This window comes from Chaetodon auriga, chromosome 7, assembly GCF_051107435.1.
Source record: "Chaetodon auriga isolate fChaAug3 chromosome 7, fChaAug3.hap1, whole genome shotgun sequence".
In the NCBI taxonomy this organism is placed as follows: Eukaryota; Metazoa; Chordata; class Actinopteri; order Chaetodontiformes; family Chaetodontidae; genus Chaetodon; species Chaetodon auriga.
This window is the reverse complement of record NC_135080.1, coordinates 18,897,763-18,917,677: the sequence shown is the minus strand read 5'-3', so window position 1 is coordinate 18,917,677 and position 19,915 is coordinate 18,897,763. Positions and strand designations below refer to the sequence as shown.

Sequence of the window (19,915 nt, the reverse complement as noted above, 5' to 3'; positions counted from 1 at the left end):
TTGCGAGTTTGCATGCACGACAGTACCTGGCAGCAATTGTAAAGTCTTTCTATCGCTGCTGTTTAGTTATTTTTTCTGTCACTATAACACTTGCTTGTCGCTGTCATACTTTAAAAAGCAAATACTGCAGTAGCTGCACTAACCCGTGAGGACTGTTTCTTGTATTCATCTTTTATTCCCTTTTCCACACAACCGACGTCAACCCTCAGACGCATGATCCTTCCGTTTGAGAAATTGGACAATGAGTCAGGGCAATCTGAAAATAGATTGTGTTGAAAATTTGTGCACATCAAGCACAAACACCCCCCTACTGCATTACTGGATCGCAGGCAGTTTGGATCCCAGTGTCTCAGTAAAATGATTCTGGGACTTGTGCTGTTCATTTCCCAAAACCTACATATTTGCAGTTTATATGATTCTCTATTACAAAGCCCCTAAAAATACAGTCTTCAGCCATCCAGTTTTGGAGCTGGTGCAGCGTGCAGCCATCACTGGCTGAGTGAAGTATAAGCCTCTATAAAAGCAGCGTTCCCTCAGATGTATTTGAATAAGACATGATGCCAGTTTATTTTTGTAACATCCCCCACCCCAGACTGTTGGCAAGCAGTGGAGTTGTGACTAACCCTCTTCCAGTTTCCACATTAAGCGTTAAAAAAAAAGAGAGAGAGAAAAATACTGAGTCTGTGTCTGTGCAGTTGAGATTGGAGTCAATGATGTAAAATCACTTATCAGCATACTGTATCAACCTTTACATACATGAGCAGAAGGGGCAGCATTGTAAAGCAAAGTAGAGATTTCTGCTGCAAATCTGCATGGTGTGCATCCAAATTAGAGTTCATTACTTTATACTGACACACTTTCCCTCAGCTGCATCTTCAGCCCAGGCTCTCTGATGCTAAATAATGAATAGACGTCACACAGCCGCACTGCTCATGGAGGTGTATATAGCCAAGAATCTCTGTAAGGCATTTGACTCTTACGAACCGTCCAAACTGTTATGTTTAAACTTGGCTTACTGTCCTTGAATGTCTCATGGGGGCACGTGAAGGCAGATACTGTGAAAAAACAAAAGAGAGAAGCACCCACAGTCCCTCATTGCTTCTCATAGTCACTGAAATGTCCTTATTTTACAGGTCTGGACTCAGTGTTGCCTGTCTGCGAGAGTAGACACGGCAGAGGAAATGGAAATGGTTGGCTGAGGTGTCATGGAAGATGTCGCCACTACGTAGCTCATCCAGCATGCAGTGTGGTCTTCCCAGCTGCGCATCACCAGTGGTGCTATGATCCAGTTATAACTGTGGGTGAGCATCCAAAGCCTTTTTCATTCATATGGTTCTATGAATTATATGCAAGCAATGCATAGTTCAGTTTAATGGTCAATCAAGGAGTATTACTCAACCTGTGACATCAGTTTTATAATGTTTTGTGTGGCTCTGGGGGAGCTTTGCCAAGTCTGAGAAAATAAGCCTGATGATGTCATAGAGGCGTCATCTGGGTTATCTCGGCTTTGGATTAGAGAGTACAAATTTCAGAAAAGCCTATGTTACAAACTGAAGGTATGGATTTTGAAAGATGTGGGCGTTTAGAAGGCATCCAGGCCCTAAAGGGGTCAAAATGCTATCGAGTTGCATTGTGGGAAAATCTTGACTCGGGACTGAAAACATGTCTCAGCCTCTGCTGCTTCAGTTTTCTCTTGCGAGTCCTCTAGCTTTATGGAAGTGAAGTGTCCAAGTCTGTCTGTATTTGCAGAGAAGTGTCCCTTTGTTGAAATTGGCTTTTTAGCTAAAAAAAATAATGACTCAGGCCAAGAATTGATTAGACCAGAATTGTTTTTTCTGGGTTTTCTGGGAGAAAATGACCATGTTTCTCCCATCCTTTTTCATCCACAATTATAAAGCCAACACAGAGTTCATATTCACATGGTCAATAAATCCATTTCAAATAAAATGTAAGCAATATCAGTGATGTATGATGGGTAGATGTTTGGCATTAGTGGTGGTTTGTCCTCTGTAAGTACCTTTCAGATCGCATGGTGAATTTCTGAAGTATTTTCTTTCCCTTTGGAAATGACTGTGCTCGCTGATACAGTAGACATGGGTTTTTACATATTTATACGCTGTAAAAGGATTGTTTGCGTCTCTAGCGTTTGTAAACATCTGTAAAGTAATTGTGTTTCACGTCATGATGAAAAGGTCTTAAAGGCTTATTTTTCTTTTACACGGCCAAACTTTTTTCTTTCAGTACGCGCATAGATTACTTTTTTTACGTAATACTGGAAGATTGTGTATCCGTCTGTTCTCACTGTCTCCCTTGAAAAACTTGTGTTTATCAGTGAAATTTCCATTTATTCAAGGACATGGAATGGGGGTAAAGTAATTTTCTGTACAACTTACTGTAATTCTACATAAGCGTGCAGAGCCGTGCAGAATAATATTTTCCACGGAGGACTATGCTGGAAATCACCTCTATCACCAAGTAGACAAAACACAGCTTTAAAACTTTTCAGGGCCAATATCTTTATCTGCTGAGAGCACATATGGGGGGTTTGGCTTTGTGCCAGAACAATTCATACTTAAACTCTTCTAACCTGATGGCTTGAGCATTAACGGTGTACTTATTTACAGAACTCAATAAACATAATTGGCATGTACAATTATGTTAAGCCTCAATATACTGCCACCTTCCCCAGCAGTGGGAGCAGGAGCACTGTAGGGAATGTGATGACTTGTTTCCTCATGTGTAAAGCTGAAATGAATAAGGCAAACACCTGCGCTCACATTATGTCTGTTTTCTCCTTTGTTTAATTGAGCAGATCAGTTAATAACTGCATTTTTCCAGTTAGGGTTCGGCATAATGCCAGAAGGCTATTAAGGAGGAGGAGGGGTAGACCCTGGGAGAGATGGGGAGCTCTGTCATCCTTAAATTCAATGGAAATGAGCTACGTGGGAGGGAGTGGCCACAATAAGAAGAAAGTCTGAATTATAATGATGCAGTTCCAAACAAATCATTCATTTGTAAAACATATAATGGTGTTTGTTGAGACGGTGTCAGAGGTATTGACTCAACTCAACTTTTCAAAATTTGGGTGACATTACTGTGTGTGTTTCTCAATAACTCAATATTATACAATGTTGTGTCAATGTATATAAGCTGAATACTGTTAATTTGTCCTTTTCACAACAACTTCTGACAGACTACTGCATAAAAATGCATCTGGAGGGGAAAAGAATTCATAAAACATGCAATTTGTGCATAAAAGTTTAACAGAGGAAGAAGTGTGTTTAAATGCGAGCCCTCTTTCACTCCAGTGGTCTGTTTCAACAGCTTTGCACAAGCGCTCTCTAAAGTTAGGGTGAAAAGTCCACATTAAATGATACATTGAGTCTCACACTGAAGTTGTGTAGATGTTTGGTTGCAGCATGGAGACATATGGTTCATCTTAACTACTCTGGCGTGTTTTTTAACTTTGTCTGATATCAATTGCCCTTTGTTTTAAAAAATGACAAAGAAAGACAAAGAGTAAATTTGCCCCAATTATCAGTGAAATCTGTGTAACTGTGCCGAGCTAGGACGGAAAGTTTGACGAGGAAGCAAGGTGCAACTTAGCTAAACCCTCTTATGCATTTACTAACAATGCATATGTCAATAGAACTTTAACAGCATTATAAAAAAATAAAAAAAAAAGAGTCAGATTTAGTAAGTTCATACACTGAACAACCTATGAATGATAGCCTGGTCTGGAGGTGGGTGGAGCGGGTATGGAGACGGAAAAGAAAAATCAATAAATAGACTGATAACCATAAAAAGACCTGTCAATAAATTTGACAGTGATAGCTGCTTCATATCTTCTGTTGTGAATTTTGGCTAATTATCTTTATGAGAAACTGGTGGTCACCTCTACCATCTGAATGTGTGTGAATGCATGAGAGGCACAAACTGGGGCTGCCCACAGTTGCGTCTGAAGTGGGAAAGACAGCAACAGTTGGCGGCAGTAACGTGTCATTAAAAGTAGCTTTAAGCCACAGAGAGAGGACAAGACGAGAATAAGAGCTGGGCTGATTTCAACTGAGGTAATCTTTTTAATTAAAGTGTGCATTACACACTTAGAAAGACGTAATACCATTTTCATCAAATTGTGAGAAATCATAAATAAATGACATTTTAAAGAAGGTTAAATTAATTTGTAGATGGCATTTCAGCTAATTCCCAGTTAATGTCTTTCATGCCGTAATTAGATTTTTCAAAGGGATACAAAGCTGAACCAAGTGATCTGGACTCTGTGCATTTGCCAAACAGTCAGCCCGCAGTCTGCTGACATTGTTTCCTGCCATTTGGCCGGTGAATAGTTGCAGCACTGGGCATGAAGTCACTGCCCCGTCCTCAGCGATGGCTCCGATGAGCTCATCAGGTTGGCACAGGGCATACGCTCCAACTCCACGGCCGCCTTCAGTGGCTTTGACCTTCCTTTCATTGGCTGTTCTCTGTGTGTGTGTGTGTGTGTGTGTGTGTGTGTCAGTCCTAGATACATTTTCACAGACAAATTTTCTGCATCATTGAAATTCTCTGCATCATTTTCACTTTCCTCAATGTCACTTTGATCCTCATGAATATGGGTGTCCTCTAGTGCCTCATACTTTGTTTCTTAGGCAATTAATGATAATTACAGTAATGTGAATGTGCCTTCACACTCTCAAGTAACTGAGATTTACCTGAATCTGCCATAGGTTATAAATCTAAAGTCTTTAAGTGCAAATATGGACATAAATTCAGACATATCTTCAATTATTTCCAGGTTCTCAAAGTCACTTCACCTGAAATCCAGTGTGTTCCAAAAAGCAGAGAGATAATCCATCCATCTGTTTTCTCCAGGTAATGCCGAGCCAAATAACCAATCCTGGAGATGCCGAAGAGAAGAGATATTCTTGCCATCGTGTTGATCGTGTTACCCTGGACTCTGCTCATCACTGTTTGGCACCAAAGCGCTATAGCTCCACTCCTCGCCATCCGCAAGGGTAAGCAGTGCACTGCACTCCACTGGCAATATCAGACCTGAAGTGGGTCCTCGAACCTAACACTACACTTCAGGCCTAGACAACAGGCCGTTCATTTAGAGGCTCTCAGTAACCATGACCATCAGCTTCAGCACAGCTCAATAACACTTGTCCAGTCATTGCAAACCTCATCAGTGTGAACTGTTTATTATGTGCATGATGAATACTTGGAAGTTACCATCACATATACGCTCTCATCCATCTAGGAGTTATTTTCATATTGTATAATCAGTCTGTCAGTTGAACAGAATGAATTGTTCAGCTGTTTCTAATCTGCATTCATTTCTATCCTGATAATAACTTGCCCAGCACAGTGTGTTATGAAGCAGTGTCCTTTCACAGCCTATCCACTGCGCTCACACGCCTTGGTGCATCAGCCCATATTTTCTTCTCGACGTGACGCTCAACTGCACACAACAGGGAGCATACAGCAGCATGCCGATCACTCATTTCATCCGTTTAGGTTGAAAATATTCCTGTTTCACTCAGAATTAATTCTTGAGTTTGTTTAATCAGCAATTTAAAATAATACCTGCCTGCTTGTTTAGCTTCAAGGAATATGTTGCGTCCATGTGCGATATCATGTTTGCACACCAGTCTGAGTCATTAACACACGTACTCATGAGCTTCCCAATCATCCTTCAGAGACCACAAACCAACAGTGTAAAATGTCAAGTATGCTGGAGAGTAAACAAACCCAAATTAGAACGACAGCAAATCAATAGAGCTCTTTGGCCTCTTCTTATAAAGCCATGAATGCACATATGGGTGTTAACAAACAAAGCAGCTTCATACGAATGACCCGAGGCAGTGTGGACTCAAATAGTTATAAATTATATTAAATCATTTGTTATTGCAGCCTAAAACAGTGTCTGATTAGCTGACAACCACATAAAAGAATGCCAAAAACACTCTACTAATAAATAGTTTTTCCACACCAAATTCCTAATTACATGAAAGGTGCGTGCAATTAAATGCATGAAGTCATTTGAATATCTTATGAGATACTGTGAAGACACAATGAAGCTTAAAGAATTGTGTTTTTGCCAGTGCTATCTGACCCAGCTTTTCACACAGACATCCCTTTGTGTGCTCTTAAAAGAGAAGCTGGCAGCTCGCTCGCTGGCAGCCTCTGTTGAACATCTGGCCATCAGCAGATTGTGTTAATCTATGTGCTGCAGAAAAATCCTCCTTATGTTGGAGGTGCGACTGGCGCTCGGGCCGAACAGTGACAAAGATTGCCATTAGCTACACCACAATGAAAAGAAATTAACAACCTTAATGATTCCATAATCATATTCTATCCATCACGACCAAATTATTGTAGCCAAAATATCATAGCCTTTAACACCGGTGTTAAGTCAGAGTGTGTTTACATGTGAGTGGCGAGTAAGCGGTCACATTTTTCTCACTTAATCATCCAGAAATACAATTGGCTTCTTACAGAAAAAAGTGACATGAAAAAAGCCAGTGCCGTAGTGCTACAGCTGCTGGGAGATTGATTATTAATCCTATTCAGTGCCTGTCAAATGTCTAACATGACCAAAAAGGCTGATTAAGCACAGACTTAATCTCACCTGAACATGACGACTTGCTGACCCAGTGTGCTACTCTAAAATACTGAGTATCTTTGAAGAAAAACTAAGCAAAACTAAGGTCTTACCACAAAGAAAATGCCTGAAGTCATCGTCTGTGTCTGAAAACCATCTGCGGCTTTTGTCCGTACAGGTCATAGACACGAGAATGCTGACAAAGCACCAGACTTTTTCATTTTTGTTTGTGAAATTTCAAAATCAATCTAATGACTTTTCTTATAATCCACCAACCCCTGCTAAAATACTGAAAACAAGCAGTTTTATACTTTTTCTTTTTGTTTGTTTTTACTTAAATTCCCACAAATTACCACCAATGCAAACATGCACATTGATTTATGAGCTCAAATATCTTCTTACCTGTTTTTGACTGTGTTTCATCCATGACAACAACCAGAAGTGAAGTCCAACAAGTTGCTGCTTGATAATAGTACCACTTAAACTGCAAGACCCAGCTCACAGCAACACACAAAGCTATTTTTCTCATGTTTAGGGATCTCTGGGTGAAATAGATTTATAATTTACACTATTACTACTTTCACCAAAATAACTCATAGCTGTGTTCACTGCGGGAAAGTAACACAATGGTAGTCAGCTGGGGAAAAGGATGGGGGCAGACGGAGCATGAGGCAGTCTGTGGTGGAGTCTGAACATAAAAAGAGGGCATGTCTACTGGATCCACACAGCCACATTTTTCTTTCTTTATAAAGAAAAGCCCAAAGGCAACGCTGGGGGAATAGAAAGGCTCATCTCTCCCCTCCCTTTCCTTGCGCTGTCTCTCTGTCCATCAGCTGTGTTATCCTCTCACGGTGCCTGCTCTCACTTTTTGCAGCCTGTCACCACCTAGTAAAAGAGATCTTTATCATTCCAGAGAGGCTTGCAGTCCGCCACCACCAGCTCTCAGGTACACTTTACCCCGATTGGGTTTAAGTCACCTGAGGCAAATATACAAAGGGCAGCCCAAGGTTGCACTAATGCCTTACATGTCTTCTTATCCCCAAATCTGCAGATGATGGTGTCGAGGGCAAAAGGGAGGCAGGTGGCCAGGCACAGGACTCCAAGGAATACTGTGCCTCAGATAAGGACATTGTGGAGGTGGTGAGGACAGAGTATGTGTACACGCGGCCTCCACCCTGGTCCGATGTGCTGCCTACAATCCACATCATCACCCCCACATATAGTCGACCGGTGCAGAAGGCGGAGCTGACGCGGCTGGCCAACACCTTCCTCCATGTTCCCAACCTCCACTGGATCCTGGTGGAGGACTCGCAACGGAGAACACCTCTTGTCACACGGCTCCTCAGAGAAACGGGGCTTAACTACACCCACCTCAATGTAGAGACGCCCAGGAACTATAAGCTGAGGGGTGACACTCGGGACCCCAGAATCCCCAGAGGGACCATGCAGAGGAATCTGGCCCTGCGGTGGCTGAGGGAGACCTTCAACGCCAACAGCAGCCAAGCTGGAATTGTCTACTTTGCTGACGACGACAACACATACAGCCTGGAGCTGTTTGAAGAGGTCAGTGCTGGTGCATTTCATGCATTCTGCAAACACTCATGGCCAATTTATGAGTGTTTGAAAAATGGCGAGCAAGACAAGGTACAACAATAGCACTGTTTGAACACTTATCAAATGTTTCTGAATGCAGAGTTGTGGTCAGTGGATGTTTGCTATGTGGCATGTAAAGTACATGTAGCTGATTTAGCTTTATTAAAGTTGCTTATATGTTCTTATATATCTTTATGTTGTTACATTTACAAATGGAAGTCATACCCATATTCTTAGTATAACCCAATCACCTCAAACCTAATCATCTAAAGCCTGAGCCCACTCACAATCATTTGCAATCACAAACTGAAACCTTACCTTCCAGTTTGGTACTCATACAGCAAATTTTTACTCACCAAAATCTGCCAACTCTGCACCACTATTGACAACTCTCAAGCTCCAGCAGCCTTTCAAATGCTCCACTGGTGATGTCTGCTTGAGTTTCAGAAAAACAAACCATGTGCAGAGCGCGCGGTCGGTAATTCAGGGGGCATGGGAGATTGAAGCATTCCCAGCAAAAATACAGGCCAGCCGGTTATGCCTGTTTAGAAAGCGAGAAGGCTCGGCAGCCATTCGGGTAACAGAGGAGTGAATGGAATTGATCAGGACAGCCAAAAATCAGTGAACCATCAGCTAAATATTACGGTCATTTTGATGCAGTAAAATAAAGCTGACTGCACTTTTGCACTAGAAAAGGTTGAGTTGAACACATGATATTGCATGTTGGCATAAATATGTTTGTTTGTTTTTTTTAAAGGGATGTTGGCAATGATAATCTGTACTGTACATCTGTAATCCCATTGAATGCCCACAAGCACACAAATGTAAATGCTTACTTCTTAATTGCATGCTTTCTTGTGGACCCATCCTTATAGCGTTTGCTCAATTATCTTAAGTGTTTATTAAGATGCAATATATTACACAGCACATTGCAGAGCCATCTACTTCAGGCATTCTGTCCAAGGGGGGGGGGGGGGTCGAACTATAAATTTCCAGTTAGTTGAAGCATTTTCTTTAGCACTTAACAAGCACAGTCAGGATGTGGAGTTAGGGGAGAGAAGTTTGGGCATGTAATCAGTATATCTCAGGCCATCCATCTTGGCATCAGTCGTATTACCTGAGTGGACACGGTCGAGGTCCTCTGAGTATTAGCCTCAAGTCTTGTTAGTAGTGCAGATGGGGTCCGTAGTAAATGGAGCGGCGGGTATTGACGGGGCCTGTCATTACCTTTCTCTGGGAATCAGCCGAAGTGCTCCGTTTCCCTCAGAGGCCCTCCATCACCTCCAACAGGCCTATTTATGGGCCAGAGTAACGGCCCTGAAGGGGAGAGAGAGAGAGAGGTGGAGGGGAAGAGACGGAGACAGAAAAAGAATGGGAGAAAAAGAGAAAGTGACAGCCAGATAGGCAGAAAGCAGAGAGTTGACTGCAACTGCAGCATAGTTTGCTGACACCATAGTAGAAAATAAGTGGTTTGTTGATACCATAGTAAATATTCAGAGTGTCTTCACAACTTGAAAACAGATAGGGGTTTAAGTGACTCCTCCGGTGTGGAGACAAGGTTGAAAGAGTGAATCGTGCTCCTCCACGTGTTAAAAATAGACTCATCACTTTCTCCTGCTTAATCATAAGTGAGCTGAGTAATGAAGAGATGCAGTTAAAAATCTGTTTGCTGACAGAATGCATCGCTTTCATTTAAGTTACATTAACTTTAAGTAACAACAGACGAACAAATAATGATGACATTTGTCACATCATGTCAAATCAGGGGCACAGAAAGTGAACGCTGCACTAATTTCTTGATGTCAAAAACTGACACGGCCTGACAGAGATTGTTGAAATTGTACCCGAACCTTCACATCTGCTGCCAGAGAATTTGGTGCCACAGATTGTTATTGTTGCCACCTATTCACGCCCACAGTGCAAATGCAGTCTCAGGCTTTCAGTGGCTCTTGCAGACACAGTGCACTAAGGTAATTAAATGCATACTTTTTAGGCCATGCCTTAATGAAAACTAAAAAAAGTCATGAAAAATTCATTCCTCACAGTTAAAGTACACCACCCTGTAAAGAACTACATGAATTATTGAGGCTTCAGGAAAAGTTTATGGTTTCTTCCCAAACCGCAAAGTTATTAACTAGCATATGCTATTTTTAACCAACGCGCTCAGTTCTCAATTTCAGCCTTTAAGAATAATCAACAACTTCAGTCCAAGAAAATGGAGCAACCACAAACACAATGTCGTATCAACAAAATTGACGTTATTATGATATTTGGACTATTGGGACTTTCATGCTAAATTTACACTTAAGAAACAATCCTTAATAATGAAAGCATCACAATTTTATCATGATTTATAAGCTATTTAAAAAAAAAACAGAAATGGATATAGCTTTCCTTAATCGGATTTTCAAAAAAAAAAAAAAAAAAAAAAAAAACCCCGTTGCTTTGGAATTTAGCTGGAAAAATCTATTTTTAATTAATTACATGGAAATTTAATCAGGATCCTAAAACCATAATAACTGCAGTGCTTCTCTATTTTTTGGCCAAGACTTAAATCCACAGACTCCTCCAGTGGCAACAATGGATGACAGTTTGATTATGTTTCATCCTCTCTGCACCCTTAAGGACTGATTCAAGTACCTGGATGCCTGCCTTATTTTCCCTGTTAGAATTTGGGATTTCTCTTCTTTGTTTTGCTTCTCTGACTATTCTGAAACACAGCCACTTTGTCTCTTAAGACCTCTCTTTGACTGGAGCAGAAAAAAAGAACTTAAATTCACACATAGGCGTTCAAGTACAAACTGCAGCAACAGTGAAAAATAAACAAACACACATCATATTTACCAGAACGGGGCAAGAGGAACGTTTTCATTCGCCCGGGTGCCAGTGGAAGAGGGATTTATGCTGTTTTGCTCTGGCCAATATTCCCACCAGAGGCAGCAGGCGGAACACTCATTCTCACATTTTCACTACAGATAGGAAAGTGACAAGCCTCTTGACATCATCCGTAGGGTGGGAAGATGGCTGGATTCAGGAGTGCCTGCAAACAACTGGTGAGACTCCTTTAGGAAGCTCCTTATAGGGGCTCCTTAGCTTCCAAGAGCAGTTTTTGTGAACTATACCCAGGTGCTGATATTGGAAACAAAACAGAGCATTGCTGTCAAAGCAGGCATGGGACATATAACAGCCCCCTACCCCCAAATAAATAAATAACACTATAGCAGTGCGATCACATGGACTCATGCATATAAGCACTCCATCTCCTCTCCATAGAGCTCAGAGCTCATTGAGAGCGAACATCCTGTCAAATGTTATCTGGGTGCTTGACACAGTAGTTGTCCCTAAAGCTCAAATCCACAGATTCCCATAAGCTCCCAGCTCGCCTCATGCTGTTTACACCATGCTACTCACTGATCCCCTGAACTGACCGCACAGCAGCCCATCATATCATCAGAACACATGTTTAACATATACACACAATACAGGCTTTGACGAATACACATTTTTTTTTTTTTACAAACATGCTCTTATATGCATGCAAGCACTCTAATGTATCTGCATGTGTTGTATATACACATGTACTAGACACTGCACTGTACTGAGAGGCCCCCGCATCATTATTTCTGCTCCAGTCAGTTTGATTAAATGACTGCTGTTTCCAAACCTTCCTCTTCCCTCATTGTAAAAACATACCTTTTATGAATGCAGCAGCTCCTGCCCAAATGGCAAAGCCTCACTGAGAGGCAGACAAAGAAAAGGGCAGCAAGATTGTTTGATGCTGCAAGATTAAAGGACTTACAAAAAAAAAAAAAAAAAAGAGGATGGTGGTGCTCTACCTTAAAGAATCTCCTCAGCCAACCAGCGAGAAGAGCCACTTGCTCTAATGGGTTGGCTCCTTCAAAGCCTCTTGGCTCTCTCCGCTTTAACTCTCTTTAAAGATAGTTGTGTCTAATTATCTCATCGTAGGGCAGCTGTTGAACAATGTGTGTGACCTGCTTTCATCTAACAATGTGTCAGCTGCACACGGCACGATGGCTCGGTCAATATTCACCGTCTTTCACGATGAGTAATAGCAGCAGCTCGAAAACCCCTCCGCCCGTGCTCCGCTGTAATGCTGGCAGCTGATGCTCAAATTCTGTGTCTCACTGTCATGTACACTTTTTCAGATGACTAATTTGCTCTCTTTCCCCACCTCCACTTCTCTGCCTGACTCTCCTCTCGCCAGATGAGATCGACTCGGAAAGTTTCAGTGTGGCCTGTGGCCTTCGTGGGTGGCTTGCGGTACGAGTCCCCCAAGGTCAATGCGGCTGGAAAGGTCTACGGGTGGAAGACGGTGTTCGACCCCCACCGGCCCTTTGCCATCGACATGGCTGGCTTTGCCATCAACCTGAGGCTCATCCTCTTCAAGCCACAGGCGTATTTTAAGCTTCGCGGGGTGAAGGGAGGCTACCAAGAGAGTAGTTTGCTGCGGGAACTTGTCACACTCAATGACCTGGAGCCTAAAGCAGCCAATTGCACTAAGGCAAGTTCCTTTTTTGAGTGTTTACTGCTGTCAAACAGCTTGACTTGAGCTGTTAGTAGTTAAGTGATTTGCTTAACTGTTTGTGAGGATGGTAAAACTTAGTTTGGAGGAAATCAAACCCGCTGTTTTCAGATCCTTTACTTAAGTAAAAGTGCCAAAAGTACTCTGCTAGAGGTTGAAGTCCTGCATTCGAAATTCAAAATTCATTGATTCAAAAATCAATGAAGCTGATGAGGTAGAACATTAAATAAATTGTCCTTGTAGTGTTTTTGACTGAGTAAATGTAAAAAAAAAAAAAGTTATCACAGTTTTACACAGCATCCCCACTTGTTGGGAATCAGGTTGCAGCATTTTACTGTTCTAGTTGGTTTTAATCTCTTTATACACAGTAGGGAAGTAGTGTCATGGTGCCAAACGAGGGGTCAGGTTCCTCTGAAGGGTAAAAAGATAAATCTGAGGGGGTCATAATATGATTATTGGGGGCAGGAAAGAAGAAAAAAAAAAACAGAATTCGGGAATTCAAGGAACTAGAAATAGTTATTCAGACAATTAAAAAAGGAAACATGAGCCCCAACTACATCATGCAAACAACTGTTTCAGTCTAACATAGTACTTCATAAACTTATATGTGTTTTAAGAGAAAATAACCCATGATTTAAACCATCGGGGTAAAATATATTTTACCAATAATTCAGATTCAGAGGGAAGAAACTGGATTGCATTTCTTGAATTGTCAAACTATTCCTTTAAATGAAGAGAAGAAACGAATGTTAATGCATCTGCCTGACCACATGTGGAGGTAGTCTGGCTCATATTGTGTTCAGATCTTAGGTAGGTGTGAACGTAATCCATACAACATGCTGGCATCCGTACACAAACTAACACAGATATTTGTTTTTAGCAACATTAAATAAAAGTTGTTCATATTTAGAGAGCAAGTCAGAGAGAAGTCTGAAAGAGACAGACATCTAATTACTGATTATACGTCTATTCTGTGCCATGAAAGTGCCAAAAGATGTGTTATTCAACAGAAACGCGTGAAAAATGAAAGCCGGGCGGAAATGAATAATATACGGAGAGAAATAACTGAGTGCGATGGTGTGTGTTGCACTCATCTGTGCCGCTGATCCGCTGTTAACAAGGCATATAATTTATCCAGTCACAGAGTCGCCTACACACCGGGACAAACTGACACAATACTTTTAATACAAAGGAAGGAGTAACTTAATGTGTTACATTCGCCAAATCTACAAGAGGGGACGAATGATTAAAAAAATTGTGGTAGCAAGTTTCCAAAGTTTCCGCTAACTCTACAACTCCCATACCTCTGTGAGTTCTTAATGCAGGCTGAGGCTGACTTGACCTTCACCTCAGATTACTCATGCTCAAGTTTGCTCCAGAGGACAGAAACCAGATCTCAATAAAAGGCAAGATTGAATTGTTTGTCATCCAGATCACGTTGGTACCAGATGTAAATAGAATTAAATGTACTTGATTAAATTCACTCATGAGGCCACAGTTTTACTCATCCTCCGCTGTGTTCTTATAACAGAGAAACCTCTGTATGTCTTCGCAAAGATTCCATGAAAACATGATTTTCTAATGGTCAGAATGTAAATGAGTGTAAATTTGTTGCTGAGAAGTTGGATATCATTGATTGTATTTCTGCACTGCCCACACGCACACGCACATTTGAGAAAGAGGCTTGAGGGAAGCGGCAGCAGCAGCAGCAGCAGCGTTCTTCACCGCGCCAACTCCACCATTTCTTCTTTTGGCCCTTGGTCGGGGTCACATCACTAAGCCTCTCTCTGGGCGAAGAGGAGTCAGCCAGAGGCCTTTAGCTAGCCAGTATCCACACCGCAATCACCCCCCCGCGCACACACACACACACAAAGAGAGAGAGAGAGACAGAGAGAGGGGAAAGGAAGGGAGAGAGCTTTTTCTACTGCTCTCCCTCAGCCATTCAGAGGGGGTAAATGAAAAGCAGGGATTCGGGGAACGGCTGAGAGAGCGGAATTGAACTGGGGGGTTGAGGTAGGGACGTCACACTGATTACAGATGAGTGCAGGGATGGACAGAAGGGCAGAGGGAAGGAGGAAGAAAAAAATGGAAAGTCGTGCGTGGGCATCTCGCTTCCTTATAATCCACCACTTCAGATGCGAGCGTGACTATTAACCTCCCTCTACACCTGAGCAAAGTGGGAGTGGGCTCCTGGCACATCTCAAACACGCCCTATACATAATTCATGCCTGCCGCCACGGCGAGATGAAAGGAAGGAAGGTTCCAACACAGGAGAGCGGGGAAAATGAGTTCGACACTCCCCCCCCTCCCCCGTTCGCCTTGCCATCCGTCTCTTGGATGTTTGTCCAGTCTCTGGGGCCAAATGGGCCCAGGCACGGTAGCACAATAGCACATCCAGAAGAACTGTGCAAGGAACTGTAGTGCTAGTGCTGCTGCTGCTGCTGCTGCTGCTGCTGCTGCTGCTGCTGCTGCTGCTGCTGCTGCTGCTGCTGCTGCTGCTGCTGCTGAGGCAAAAACCTCGTATATACTGTACCGAAAGATTAGGGGTCAGCTCTCATTTGAAGATAGCCATTTTCCTCTGGTCAGGAGAGGACTTCACACAGGCCAAGCTGAGAGGATTGAATCATATTTGTAAAATAACACACTTGGGAGGCCCCTCTTCACTCCCTGCTAATGCAGGGTTCACACTCAAGTAGCTCTTTACACACAGACACGTCCTGTTAGGGGTACAGCGGGAATCGGCTGTTTAGAAGAACATGAGGCAGAGTGGGAGCTGAAAGGGAGAGCAGGACTGAATGAGTGCATTACGGGAACAGCGTGTTACTAATGTCGCTGTTGTTTGTGTTTTTCCTACCAGATACTTGTTTGGCACACAAGAACGGAGAAGCCTGTCCTGGTAAACGAGGGGAAAAAGGGATTCACAGACCCCAATGTGGAGATTTGACCATTTCCCCTCAGGCCATGGTAAATACATAGTAATTCAGACATCCTGAACTACCTCCTATTACAGACCTGAACCATCATTTCTCCATCAACACATTTCCTTCAGCAGGGGAAATGATCATTTCCACCTGCTTTCAGTTAGACTACAAAAAGAGCAGCTGCTCTTAATATTTCCTAATTCATTGTACATTGATTTTTCTAATGCGATTTTTAAGGAACAATTATAGCAGCTGTTGCCCGTTATTAAATGTCACCAATGAAATAAACAGGTTCAATTAACTTCAATTAAGGCTTAGTGCTCTTTCTCAGCATATCTTAATCCTTTCCATTGCAGGTGATTGGAGCTGCGGAGGAAGAAAATGGCAGTTTCTCGATAAGTGCAACCAGCGCAACATGTCTTAATGATCAGAAAAAGAGGAAATTGGGGGCCTTTGAAAGGTGATTTAATCCTCTTGACTGAATCTGACATTTTTAAAAAATGGACGAAAGCAGTACAAATGTATCATATTAAAGCACAGATTAGTAAGAGGCGGCAGTTGTTTGTCAGGTCTAGTACAGTGCAGACGACGTGAAGGATGCCTGGAAGGGTCGGTGTGGACAGATGTGACCTGCGCCTCCACGGCCCGCTGAGGACAACCCGAACAACAAAGAGACAGCACAATATGAAAAGCATACAGCCAGCGGACTCAACCAAACAAGCAGGTTCAAGAACATCCTTCAGCTCAAGAAGAGAAGAAAGAAAACACACACACACATATTGTCTGGATCTTCACTCGGCACAGAAGGGAAATGCCTCTTGGATATAAGGACACGGCCAACATCATCAGCCTGGATAAAAACACGACTCCAAGGACAAAATCTGTCTCGTGTGAATTTTCCTTTGAGCAAACAGAGCAACGGAGGGAATGTTCTTTTGATAACTATGAAATCTTTGCTTTTGCTTTAATTTAATTCAATTGGTTTGGGTGTTTCACAGGCACTTGACCGGCGAGTTCAATTCTACTGACTCTTACCGACATTTACACTTGCGTTATCGTTGTTCATTATAACTCCATGCATTGAAGCCACCCCGTACACTTGAAGAGAGATTGCTGTTGGAAATGCCTCCCTTGTGGGCCTTGGGAGCTGCAACACACATGTAAACTTCAAAGTCCTAACACTCCTCTTCTTAGCACTTAAAAAAGAAAAAAAAAAAAAAAAAAAAAAAAAAACCCTTAATAAAATACACATATGATGTTCCTCCATGGTAACATGTGTAAATAGTAATTCTACATGAGAACAATCAGAGGACAAATTTTGACAAAAGCATTGTAATTACTGTATTTGTAAGTTAAAAACAGCCTCTTCTTCCCCCCCCTGGTGAATTCCTCACAATGACACACGGCAAGGCACAGGTTCAACACATGGAAAGAGTAATAGCACATCACCAGCTTCATTTGGTAATAGAAACTTCCACCACAGAACGCATAGACCACAACCTCAAACCAGCTTCATGGTACGCTCACAAATTGCTGACCTAGTTGCCATGTAAGCTTTCACATAAAGTGTCATTTTAGTGAGTTAATATTTCCCCTTGTCTATGCACGCTCATGCGTACGCGAGCCACCGGTTAACAAAGGTCAGCTGGATGCAAGTACAAAAAAAAAAAAAGGAAAAAAGAGAAGGATGAAAGAGCATCGAAATCCAAGAATTTGGTTTTTCTCGACTGAAAAGTATAATAGGAGGCCGAAGTCCCCAAAAGGTGCATTTAGATGGATGCTCAGGCTGTATCTGTCAGCTTTTAACACAACTCACCGTGAAGAACAGTAGATAATAGCTGAATCATTTATGCATGGTCCCAAATATTTTTGTTTTTTTTGGAAACAACTTTGGCGTCCGCTTATGAAATGAGATGAAATGACAGCAGTTTGAAGAAAAGCACAACAAAAAGAAACCTTATTTTTGCGAACCATTGGGTTGCAACTTTGACATTTTCAGTACTGTGGACTGATGCCATGGCTCCTCTTCTCTATTAGTATCATTAACTGAGTCGCAGCACCTCTAACGATACACATCAGTAGCGATGGCGCTGTACAGCCGAACACTGTAACAAAGTTATTCTACACCTCATATAATAGAATCTCTCCTCGACTTGATAAATCATCCGTCTAGTGCAATACACAGTGGTGGTTCTTATCTAACATTGCCCAGCAGAACTAGCTGGAGATAATTCAAACACTGAGCCTCTGTACTGTTGCCAGATTATCTCCGCGCACCCCCTCTTCAACACACACACACACACACACACACAACCCAAAATACACTGCTGCAGTATGAAAACTTACAACAGCGTTACAGCCTCTCCAGCTCATCAGCCAGAGAAAGTGTGTTATTACATATTTCACTTGAAATATGATAAGATGCACATTCAGACAATGGCTGTGTTGTATCTCTCATCAAGCTGGCTGTTTTCATTGACTGCATGATATGACAATGCACAGGGATCGCCCATGGAGATCACGCGCTATTTTTTTGGATTTGTTCTATTGCCTCCCATTATTTATTAAAAGTCAAATTTAATATATTTATTTATCTATTTATTTCGAGCGTGAATGTACAACTGGATCACAGCAGTGTTTGCCCTGAAATCTGTATTCACCAACTGCTTTCTGAAAAAGGCATGCTCACATACAGTATTCTGTACACATGGATTATCATATAGATCAGTAAGAATTTCGTGCTACCAACAGGCAAACACACACACACACACACACACACACACGCACATACACACAAACCATTGTCTTTATAGCATTGCTGTTTAGTCTCCTTGAGTGGTCATTATCCGCTTTTAATGCACATGAAACAAATGAAGAGCTGGTGTCCAAAAGGGAGAAATGCCAGTGTGTTAAAGACTTAATCTGAACACGATCCTTTACAGAGCAGCGTCACTTGTTTTCATTCTGTGCTGACGAGTTTTCCTGAAATTGAGTATGTTGTGTATCATTTGTGGTGTGTCCTGAAGCAGCAGAACAACCGAAAGGGCTTCACCTTGAAAGCGATGTCGGTACAACTTTGTCCGACATCTGATGTGAAAATTCTCTGACAGATGACATATTAAGCAATACTCACAAAGAATTAGTCTACTAGAACCAACCTACCTATACATCAACCTAAGCAGTACAGCTTATTCAATATTTAATGTCAGTGAATGAGCATTACCCTCTGAGGGCTTCTCTAAGGCACAATACACTTTACACACAAGTCCTACCTTTTCCTTATCTACACTGTCATCTTCCAGCCTCATGTGATTCGCATTTAATGCATGTGACTCTTAAGGTTGTTTATTTGCCACAGCAGTTCTGTCTCAGAGAAAGATGTTAGTTGAATCAAGAGAAATAAATAACTGAGAAGAACCCGTGCTGGAGTACTGTGTCTGTACACTGGACGTCTTTACTGTGTGTTGTACTCTGTCATATTGATGTTGGCGTCATGCTACAGTTGTACACAGTGTGTGTCTCACTGCTACATAAAATGTGAGAAATATTTCAATACTCACCAAAGTCCTTGATATTTTCTTGAATTGAGCAGCGGTTTTATAAGACTTTAACACATTGGGTTTCTACAGCAATTCATATAATCAATACCAAGTTTATATATGCACAGCTGCATGGAGAAATGTGGTTCAGTTAGTATCCATGCAGTATGAAATGAGTCCCATTATGTGAACCTAACTAACAGAATTTAGTCATTATCTGCTTAAAGTTTTGTCATTTATTTGGAGTCATTGAAATCAGTTCATTATAAAACAGCTTTTCATCAAGTGTCAGGTCACATGTATTGAACACGCTCCACTGCATCTTTTATGCTTTTAATTTAATCATTTATTTGCTTTTCAATGTTAACTCCCTAATGTCTGGTTGTTCAGTTAGCTATGTAGCAAAATTTCATATTAGCTAAGACCTGCTCTATGACATGAAAACCATTTGAATTCAGTGATCTGTAAATCTCCACAGCATCTGACAAAATACCTTTTACCACATCAGCTAAGTAACTACGTTTATAGATTACCTATACAATGCCATTTGGTTAAAACCCACCGCTTCTTCTTCACATGTGACCGCAGAGGTTCACTGTGGAATCAATCTTTGAAGAAACTCATTGGGACGGTGCAGCTAGCGGTCTTGACTTCTTCACAGGAGCTCACAGCATATCACAAAGAAGTTCAATGTGAAGAGCAGGCAGAGTTCTGTCAA

The 19,915-nt window shown here is 41.8% G+C and overlaps 1 protein-coding gene across 2 annotated transcripts in view; it reads left to right on the top strand.

Annotated features, from left to right (window-relative positions):
• Positions 1–19,077, top strand: part of LOC143323932 (galactosylgalactosylxylosylprotein 3-beta-glucuronosyltransferase 1) — a 72,952-nt gene extending 53,875 nt beyond the window's left edge. Inside the window, exons 3-9 of one of the 2 annotated variants that reach the window (XM_076736116.1) lie at positions 1,134–1,301; positions 4,870–5,012; positions 7,476–7,547; positions 7,653–8,164; positions 12,420–12,716; positions 15,595–15,701; positions 16,015–19,077. In XM_076736116.1, the coding sequence (XP_076592231.1) occupies positions 4,901–5,012; positions 7,476–7,547; positions 7,653–8,164; positions 12,420–12,716; positions 15,595–15,681 (1,080 nt within the window). In that variant the 5' untranslated portion in view covers positions 1,134–1,301; positions 4,870–4,900 and the 3' untranslated portion in view covers positions 15,682–15,701; positions 16,015–19,077. The remainder of the gene's footprint in view (positions 1–1,133; positions 1,302–4,869; positions 5,013–7,475; positions 7,548–7,652; positions 8,165–12,419; positions 12,717–15,594; positions 15,702–16,014) is intronic. The other variant, XM_076736117.1, reaches the window with a different exon arrangement.
• The last annotated feature ends 838 nt before the right edge of the window (positions 19,078–19,915 follow it).